Raw genomic sequence first — 10343 nt, 5'->3', positions numbered from 1 at the left:
TGGAGGTTCAAAGGTACATCAAGAGGTTCGCCCAGTCAGCCCAACGTGCCATATGTGGGGCGCTGTAACAAACCTCAGGTGCTGCGTGCAATACACAACACCAACAACTTACTTCCTTCTTTTTCCCCTCCTGAGTGGCTCATGATCAGGCAGTTCTTTGGTGCAGGTTGGGCTAAGGTGACTGGAGTCTTTGTCATGACCAGAGTGCAGGTCTCATCTGGTTGTTGAGATCCAGTGAAACATCTGCACACATGAGGGAATTGTAGGAGACAGAGGTGGGTGGGTCAGCAGTCAAGTGGTAGGACCCATCCGTTGCTTCATCCAGCCAGTCTAGGAAGATGTGTGCATGGGTAGTGCAACTGACCACACCAAGCCACACAGCTCCTTTCTCACCAGCAATTGCCACAATGGCTCCATCATCTGGCTTCACTGATGTCAGCTCAAGTGTAGCACTTCCAGTGAGACTGATGGAAGCATTGATGGGCTGATCCAATGGCTCCAGGTCAGAGTGAAGGTCATTCTGAGCATGTTTGTACCCATAAACCCAGCCAAATGGGTCACTGGTGAGCTGCTCTGGAGGTGGCCTATTAAGAGGGAGACAAGATCCTGGTAGGATTTCTTCATCGCCTGGGCCTTGTTGAGCTCAGTGAGGGCAGAGAGGGTATCCTTGAGGATGGTGATTGAGCTGAGCTGGGAGAAGAGGAAGGGGAGAGTCAGAGGGACAGAGGTTGAGGAAGGAATAGGGACCCATCCATGGAGAGGCAGAGGAATGGTAGTCCTTTGTGAACATCTGCACATCTTCTTTGTGACAGGAGAAGCAGAAGACATGAGGCCTGGAGGTTCCCTGAACACCATGGAGAAAGGATCCAGCCAGGATTTGATAGCCCAGCACTCAAGAAGGAATATAGGCTCAGGGCAAAGGTGGGGTGCAGAATACCAGTCCTGCAGACCTTGCTTGAAAGCCTCGACAGTCAGGACCTGTGGATTATACTTCATGCCAATCATGAAGGTTGAGAACATCTGGTCAATATCCTCATGGGTGTGTCCCACAGGCAGGAAGGATATGGTGATTGATTGAAACACCTTGTTGAACACCAGCCAGTGACAGTAGGCCAGCATGTACTTGTTCTTGTTCTCCCAGCTGCAGTTGTCGAACTGTAGGTAGAGAGTTGATGGATGAAGTCCTGCTGCAGGAATAGCTAAGTGAAGGGTGAGGTGATGGTGCAGCAGAGACATGGCAAAGTCAGGACCACAGCTGAACTGGCCCTGGTGTAGGTACAGGGAGCGGCGGTGAAGGCCATGGTTGATAAATCCATGAATGCCAAGCTTGTAGAGGTGAAGGTCTTTCCAGGCCAAGGGCAGAGGCACTAGGAGAGGTAGAATGACATCAGTTGAACCATCCATGATAATCAACAAGGTTGCACTGGGATCAGCAACAGCCTCCTGTTGGTGGAGGTGATAAGCTTTCTGCTCTGCCTTGACAAGCTTGAGGTGATCCAGCTTCCACTGCTTCAGCTGCACCTGCTCTCTTGTGCTCATTGTCTGGTTGGTGAGGGTGTCATTTGTTGAGGCACAGATATTGCACTGCCTGAGGATGCAGAACTGAGGGAACTTGATGTGCCTGTGTTCACCTTTGAACATCTTATGGAAGTGAGTGAGACTCAACAGCTTTGCCTGGGTGAAGTGCTGGGCGTTCAAGGCATCTGAGTATTTCTGGTAGAGGTGATCCTTGGTCATGATCATTGGCATGTAGATGGAGGTCGAGTTGGGAGCATGACAGCCATACTGGAGTAAGGGAGAAGGTGAGCAAAACAGGTGATGAGTATCATGTACACATACACAATAAAAACACTGGTGATTTATGGTAGTTGTGAGCATGATTAATGAGGATATTCTATTGTGTATGTGTACATGATAGATAAGGGAAGTAATACCATGTTGGTGTACATGGTTATCCATGTGCTGGCCCAAGCTGTAGTGTCCGTGGAGGTCCTTCCAGTTTGAAGAGTATCCATGATGGAGAAGTTGGCCATTTTGTTCTTGGAGATTCTGTAAGCAAGCAATGAACGCCTGCCTGCAAACACACTACTGGCGTAGTGAGGAAGCTATCTCCAATGAGCTGTAGTATGGACAATACCTGATGATGTAAATGGTAGAGTTGATGGTGGAGTGGTTGGTTCTCCATCAATGTCCTCAGCCATTGGCATGAAGCTTGGCATGAGATATTGGATGTGGCATGCTTGTATCTGTGATACATTGAACTTGTGCAGACAGAGCACAGAACAGCAGGGACTTGTGATGATCTGATTAAAGTCCAATGCCTCAACTGTTGAAAGCACTTTTGCTGCTGGCTGTGGTCAGTGGTCCACTGAATCCATGATCTGCTGGCTGGATGTAGCCAGCTGACCAGTATCATCACTGCACACATCCAGAATGAGGGATAAAGGAATCTCAAGTACTGGTGTTGCAGTGAGATCACTTAGATCCTCAGAATCACTCCCCAAGTGTGTGTCAGGGATGTCATGTACGTTTTCAAAAAAAGAGTCAAAATGCCTGTAAGAAAAAAGAGATGATTTCAGACAGGATAGTTATTGCATATGTGTATGTGACGATTTTGTGCATGCAAGTGGAGAAATGAAAATGATGTAAATGTAGTTAAATCACATACATGTATGTGATGATAAAATAGGAATGAAGACAGTGAAATTTCAGAGTGGGCTGTCACCATTGGTGGCCTTGAGCCTAACACTTTTTAGAAATGTCTGCAAAAAATCTCATTGGTTGAGCATAGTCCTTTTAAGGCTGAACATGGTACAATGGTCATTATTCTTTTCCAACCTACACACAACAACATGAGTGACAACCTTACCCAGTCTGCAAGTGGCATTCCATCCATGGTAACAACCTGCCACAATGCAGCTGAGCTTGCCAAGTGGATGGTCAAGCAACTGGAGTGGAAGAAGTGGAAGGAGAGCGACCTCAAGAAGAAGAGCCTCAGCGAACTTCAAAACATGTGCACAGTACATCAATAGCACAGTTTGTTTAATGAAAGTAGTGTGATTTAATGGAATCATGTGTCTTCTGCTTCAGAATTACTTTGCAAGTGTGGCAGAGGTGGAGAAGAACAAGGCAAAACCAACTGAATTGGTATGCACCATCCCATTGTGTACATGTACATGATGAAATCTTATTAGCATTTATAGACACAATTTCATCGCATATGTGTATGCAATGAAATATCATTTTAAATATACAATACAACTAATTTATGCCATCCTTTCCTTTCATGGTGTCCTCTCATCATAATAACAGTTGTTTCATTATAATCCATATTTCCATTCTATTCAACAATATTGACTCTTATAATCAATTATAACCACCATTTTATATAAGTAATATATCATGTACACATATGTGATAGAACAACTTATATATTCTCATCAATGAAGCTTGTTCTTGACTCTCAGCAGACCATACCTGAGACTCAAGAGCAAGAAGCTGAAAAAAATAGCACCACTGGAGCCAGCTCCACCACAGAGATGTCACAAGATTTGCTCAGAGCACCTGAGGTAAGTGTGTTTGATTTTGAATGAAATGTAGTCCTTTATAAATCTCACTAATCCTGTACTTTCTTCAGGTTGATGTGACAGCCCAAACAACATCTGCCAGTGAGGAGCAAGTAACCCTGCCAACTGCCATGGTGACTGATGAGGAGCTGTTGAAGCTCCTGAAGGAGGTATGCTTTTCATGCTGTTTGTGAAGCCAATTATGCACCACAACTGCAGGACGTTCTATTGTGTATGTGTACATGATAGAATGTTTGCTAATTCATCTCCTCCTAGCCCACAGAAGAGGAGCTCTCCATGCCTCCAGAGGAGGCCCTCCTCAAGTGTTATGGTGTCCTCTGTGTGGATCATGTGAAGATGAACACTGTGATGATTGACATTGACTGAATGATGAAGAGTGGCACTCATTGGTTGGTGACTGCTAGAGGACACAGAGTTCTCTCAATGTTGATGAATGAGATGGGTGTTCTGACGATGGAGTGTCTGCTTGTTCAAGAGCTGCCTCCCTCTCAGTGCATCCTCAAAGATGGGATGCCTGAGTACTGCATCATCAACAGCAATCATCACATTCAGACTGCACAGTGGCTTTTCCCTGGGAAGTCTTTGTAGCCTTCTTCCAGTACTGTGACACCCTACACACCAACAAGTTCTGGACCACTACTCAAGGTGAGCAAGCCATTGACTGGAAGAAGCTCATCAGCTCAATGGTACATTTCGTTGTGTATGTGTATGTGATAAAACTTTTGAGATGAGTTGGAGTGAGCACTTGTCATGGAGGTTCAAAAGGTACATCAAGAGGTCACCAGCATCATGAAGAAGTTCCTCAACATCAACAGTTGGCCCAAGAGTGCCGCCTACCTCAAGAATTTGTATGCCAAATCCAAAGAACCCATGCCAATCACGCCCCTCTATCTTTGCAATCACTCAATTTCCAATCCAATTCTGCTTCATGTCCTCAAGCACATCTCAACTGAACAGCACAAGCAGATCCAAGCAGGCAACAAGTACAAGATCAGCAAGAACGGTATGCTCCCCACCAGTATTTCTTATAACTATCCTGTTGTGCTGACTGTACTCTCTTCCAGCCTTCAAGGAGCTCCTCATTGCCTGCCAGAGATGTGTTGAGTTCCTGAGCAAGGCAAGAAGGTGGCTACATGCCTCATGGATAGGGACTTCATCCACCTCAAGAACAAGGTGGCTACTGGAGAGTGGGTATGTTCTCCTTTTGCATAGTTCTTTCATTGTGTATGTGTATGTGATGAATTGTAGTTGATATATGCTCCATTATTTTCATTGTGTATGTGTATGTGATGAATTGCAGTTGATATATGCCAATCTAATTGCTTGCTTTACATTAGGATCATCACATTGCCTGTGACCAGGAGCAACTTCTTCTGATCCTTAGCAATCCACACATCAAAATCGAAGACATTATCCAAGAGTTGCAAGAGAGGATTCAAAAGGAGAAAGAGGAGAAGGAGAAAGCTGAAGAAAAGGAGAAACGTAGAGTGAAGGCTAAAGGTAAGAGGAAATCCACTGACTTGGCAGAAGAACCTTTTGAGCCAGCACAAACACACAACAAAACCAGATCCAACCAGAAGCTCCTCCACAAGTGCATCAAACAGCTCCAGGTCACTCACACAAATCCCAAGCTAGTCAACATCATCCTGTGCAACATCTCCATTGATGCATCCACTCACCACTGGGATCAGCACAGGCTGAACCAGATGATGGGTTACACCAATCTGAATTGATGTGGTATGACTGCTCTCCAAATCAAGGCTCATGTGTTTGATTACTAACCTGTCTCACCACACAGACTGCTTTGCTACTGTCCTGACAACCAATATGCTGGAAATGGCAGCTCTTCTCAACCTCCTTGCCAACAAGAATAGCCCCTGGCAGCTTCTGCATCTCATCTCAGGGAGCATCCCCAACATCTGCTCCAAGAGCGCCAGTGGGGTCCAACACAATGGTACATTGCATTGTGTATGTGTATGTGATGACTTATTGCTCTTCATTACCCCTTCCACAGCTTACTCCTTTTTAGAAATATGCTGACATCACATACACATACACAATACTCATGCAGGCCTATACACCATCTTCATTGGTTGAGTGAACAAGTCCTATACCTTCAATCCAGAGTTGCTGCTGGTCCAGGACATTGCCAAGATTCCCAAGCTCATGGCCTACAAGAAGCCCTCCCTCATCAAGAGGTGGAACCTGAAGTGGGTCCACATTGCTCCTCAGTGCATCAACTGAGTATGTATTTTGCTCATGTAACTTGGTGGCACATGCTCTTCTCACCTGCTTTCCTACCAACAATAGGTCATGTCTTCTATCAGCTTGTCCTCACTGCCTACGCCTCAAGCACCAAACCACGAAGTGTTCTTGACTACACTCCACTTCATGCTACTCCACTTCATGCCTGCTTCCATCTCAACTTCAGCTACCATATCAACAGAGCTTCAGCACAACCAAACGAAACCAAGACCAACATCATCACAAGTGCTATTGACAGCATCCCCATTCACTCCAACCCATCTGACATCACATCCTGGGCTACAGCAGCCCAGACAGTGGCACATCAACTCACCTCATCCAGTACCTCCACTTCTTCTCGACCTTCACCCCATTCTTCCACAGCATCAGCTCCTAGCACCCCTACACAGGTTTTCATTCACCCATGCCCTTTTTTCATCACATACACATACACAATGAAATATATCACTGACTCTCAAAATCAACAGCAGTCCCAGCTCTCCACAACCCCTCACTCAGAACCATCACACAAGAGAAAGCATCAAGATCATGAGGATACTGACACCCACCCCCACAGACACAGCAGTGCCCACAACAACCACCACAAGCACAGCCATGGATGCAACACAAGCACCACAAGAGCAGGAGCCAGAGCAGGAGCTGGAGCAGGGACAGAAGCCACAACTCTGACATTGACCAATTGCCTGACCTTGGGTCACTTTCCCCTTTCCACTCTGGTTCTGATGTGGATAGGAGTGAATACTAAACTCTGTCTTTCCAATCTTTCCAACTTTTAAAATAAACTCCTTTGTTCACTTCCCAATTCATCAAAAAAAGCTTCCTCCTCTAGGTGTGTGCTCAATGACAATAGCCACCATGCCAATAAAATAAAGAACACTGGCTACCCCAGTAATCCTCACATTATGCCAACCACACCAAACTAATTTGACTTTGACTGCTGGCCCTGTTACAGTATCATATCTCTCATTATGATGGATTTTTGATCTGCCATATCTCAAGATGCATCCAATTTTGTGATGTTATTGTTAAAATAAAACCATTTTTGTGTTATCAAAACCATTTTTATGAGCTTAAACTCACAAACAAAATCACTTTTCAAAATGACTGGACCTCTCATTTCAAATGACCACAAGTTCCACCTTGTTTTGTGTGAGTGCTACCTCAAAATGTACCTTGCCTTTGCTTTAATTCCCTCCATCAATTCCATAATCAGTGGCCAACATGTCACTCCCACATCCAGTTCATGGTCAACCTCACACCATATTCAGTCAGTTGCACACATGGACTGAACTTCATTTGTGCTGAATTGGAGCACTATTCCTGAAGATAAACTTCCACCACAACAAAGCTCCATCTCACACTTTTAACTCCACACATTCCAAGTTTTTGTGACCTCTCATTTCAAATGACCACAAGTTCTTTACTGATGGCCCAGTTACAGCATTTTCTCTCTTATAATTATGGTATTTTAATCTGCCATTTCTCAACATGCTCCCAATTTTGAGTATGCAGGTAGATGAAGGTTAAAGGTTAAGGTTCACAACACCTTCTTGCCCAAAACCTCACCACCCTCACCCAATCCCTTGGACCAGATGGCCCCTGAGGTGATGTGGTGACTTCAACATGGGAAACAAAGAAAAAAAAGATAAATAAATCAAAAATGTTCTGTAACTCCAGGCACTGTTCTACATGTAAAATTTTGTGGGAAGCTGAAACCACACTGAAACGTTTGAGAGGGTACGAAACTTGGAAAAAATGACTTGTCAGGGGCGCGAGGCTCTGTGACCCCCACTTTTTACACGCGAAATCCTCTACTATGTTCAGTTTTTTCCGGCTTTTGGAACGCTTCCAAAATTTCGGAAACAGCCCACCATTTTTCATTCCAATTCGCGGCGTGGTGGCCGGTTATTGTGTGGTGCGGTCGCGCACCCAAAATCAACCGTTCGTAACGGACAAGCCCTTTTGGCGCGAAACATCGTGCGTAAAAAAAAACGCCTTGCGCAACCTGCTGTTCGCTACCCAACCTCCAAGGCTGCCTCTCCCACTAAACCTGCTTACTCTCGAATCGAGTCGATTTGAAGATCGCGCAGCAGCTTGAAGGCAATTATTCGAACACCTACCAATCAAAGATGTTGAGCAGAGCAGCCAAGGTTCGCTTCCGCGACGAGAACCAGACCACCGCGGAGGAGGCCCTCAAGGACGCGATGAACAAGCGACCCCTCAAGCGCGCCAAGCTTCCCGCGACCAGCGATGCGGCGGCGACCAAGAAGCGTGCGGCGCTCGGGGATCTCTCCAACACTTCGTCCATCCTCGGTGCCGCTCTCAATGGCGCGAAGAAATCCGCGCTCGAGTCGTCTACCACCAAATCGGCCAAGGTAACCCTCACCATCTCGGACAAGGAGAACTCGACCAAGGGCCTCAACGACAAGGAGCGTGCACTTCGATCAACGGTCGCTGGACTCACCACGTCGCTCGGTAAGACATCCTCCACCCTCGGGCTTCCTCGCGCTACCATCAAGGGACCCTCTGCTACATCGACCGTGCTCAAGGCGGCCACCAGCTCGTCGAATATGACGACTTCGGGCGCATCTCGAACGCTTCTCAAGGCCAAGCGGGCGACATCGGCCGTCGTGCAGGTCAAATCGTCGACTCAGTCGACTCGCCTCGTCGCCTCGGAGAAGATCCGCCACACGAGCCGCGATGAGATGGAGGTAGTGCTCGACAAGAGCAAGGAGGAGATGAGCGAGGAATCCGAATCCGAATCCGAAGATGAGGAGACGTCGGCGGGAGCGAACAAGACCGTCATCCACCGAACGATCAGATCAGATGATACCGAGAGCTCGGAGGAGGCCGCCGCGCAGCAGCGAGAGCCGCGTCTGTCGACGACCCACCTCTTGAGCAACATCTTCGCCGGGGTCGATCTCGAGGAGGTCGAGGACATCGACGCCGACGACAGGGACGACCCGCTGCAGTGCATCGACCTGGTCGACGACATCTTCACCGTCCTGCGCCAGCGTGAGATCAAGGAGCGACCCAACCCCAACTACATGAGCCTCCAGCAGAGCATCAACGCCAAGATGCGAGGCATCCTCGCCGACTGGATGATCGACGTGGGCTCCACCTTCACGCTCCTCTCCGAGACCGTCTTCCTCGGCGTGCGCCTGATGGACATGTTCCTCTCAAGGAAGCAGGTCTCGCGCGAGCGCATGCAGCTGGTCGGCATCGCCTCCCTCGTCATCGCTTCCAAGTTCGAGGAGATCCGCTCGCCCTTCATCGAGGACTGGATTTGGATCTCGGACGAGGCCTACACTCGCGACCAGATCCTCCGCATGGAGAAGATCATGCTCGAGGTTCTCGACTTCAACATGGGCACTCCCACTCCTCTCCACTTTCTCCGACGGTTCTCCAAGGTACGCATAGCTCGCTCGCTAGCTCGATCAGTAGAGTCTCCATCAGCTCTCGTTCGCGGTCTCTTACGTCCACTCCTTTTTCGATCGTTTAGGCTGCAAGGTCAGACGCGATGACGCACACTCTTTCCAAGTACCTCACCGAGCTGAGCATGCCCGAGTACACGATGCTGCGCTTCTCTCCGTCCACCATCGCCGCTGCGGCTGTCTTCCTCGCGAGGAAGATGACTGGCAAGTCGCCCACCTGGGTACGTTTACGAATACGAAGTCTCAGCTCAGTCTTAGCTCAGAAGATCTTTAGCTTACGCTAGCGCTGTCGCTTTCAACTACAGAACAAGACGCTTCAGCACTACACCAAGTATGCCGCTAGCGACCTGACCCAGTGCGCGATGATGCTCAACGAGCTTCACACGTCGCCAAAGGAGGGAACGGACCTCTGGTTCGTGGCGGTCAAGAAGAAGTATGCCAACGAGGGGCTCCTCGCGGTGTCGACCATCCCCGGCACGACGTTCGACTAGTCGAGATCAGACAACCTCAACCGAACCAACGAAGGACGGAAAACGAACGGCGCACGTGATGACCCACTCCGCCTCCTTCGCTCTCACTTTTTTTGCTCGTCGACCAAGTGTGGAGGCCAGCTGCTTCCTCTCTTCGCCGTCTTTCTCTTCTCTTCTCCTCTTCTCTTCGTCTTTACACCAGTCGCACTCTCGTTGTATAGTACCGCCACCCGGGTGTTTGGGATGCTGTGTAGGGTCCTACCGCGGTGGTGCAGCGAATAAACGAATAAGTTATCCATACATTCTTAGCTCTCTCTTTCATCTTTTTCATCGCCGTCTGCTTCCCGAACATCAGTTGTTATTGGTAGGGAAGTTGCAGTAACGGTGGCATTGACGATCGCTCATTTCTCGGCTTCGCGCATGGCCTGCACCTCCTCGGCGCACTTGCGGCAGGCCACGTCGTTGTCGAGCACGTAGCACTCCTCGCCTAGGGCGACGTTGCATCGCAGGCACGTGTGGCACCCCTGGTGGTAGTGCCTGTCGTTGACGATGAGGCACTCGTTCACGCACCTCGTGCAGCGTTGGTT

At 48.2% G+C, this 10343-nt stretch overlaps 3 protein-coding genes across 3 annotated transcripts; 2 read left to right on the top strand and 1 right to left on the bottom strand.

The window, feature by feature from the left end:
* Positions 1-440: 440 nt before the first annotated feature.
* On the bottom strand, positions 441-2033 carry ACA1_377230 (uncharacterized protein; the record flags this gene model as incomplete). The annotated part of the gene is made up of 5 exons (XM_004337584.1): positions 441-464; positions 601-685; positions 797-1184; positions 1251-1785; positions 1935-2033. The coding sequence occupies 5 exons, from the start codon at positions 2031-2033 to the stop codon at positions 441-443; spliced, it is 1131 nt and encodes a 376-aa protein (XP_004337632.1).
* A 3381-nt stretch (positions 2034-5414) lies between these two features.
* On the top strand, positions 5415-5831 carry ACA1_377220 (uncharacterized protein; the record flags this gene model as incomplete). Its single annotated transcript, XM_004337583.1, has 2 exons — positions 5415-5541; positions 5713-5831. 2 exons carry the CDS (start codon positions 5415-5417, stop codon positions 5829-5831), a joined length of 246 nt encoding a protein of 81 aa, XP_004337631.1.
* Positions 5832-7981: 2150 nt separating this feature from the next.
* ACA1_377210 (cyclin, Nterminal domain containing protein) lies at positions 7982-9777 on the top strand (the record flags this gene model as incomplete). Its single annotated transcript, XM_004337582.1, has 3 exons — positions 7982-9262; positions 9355-9507; positions 9592-9777. The coding sequence occupies 3 exons, from the start codon at positions 7982-7984 to the stop codon at positions 9775-9777; spliced, it is 1620 nt and encodes a 539-aa protein (XP_004337630.1).
* Positions 9778-10343: the final 566 nt, after the last annotated feature.

This window comes from Acanthamoeba castellanii (genome assembly GCF_000313135.1).
Source record: "Acanthamoeba castellanii str. Neff unplaced genomic scaffold scf7180000084711, whole genome shotgun sequence".
Classification (NCBI taxonomy): domain Eukaryota; phylum Discosea; order Longamoebia; family Acanthamoebidae; genus Acanthamoeba; species Acanthamoeba castellanii.
The sequence above is the reverse complement of the archived record's forward strand: the minus strand, read 5'-3'. Positions and strand labels throughout refer to the sequence as shown.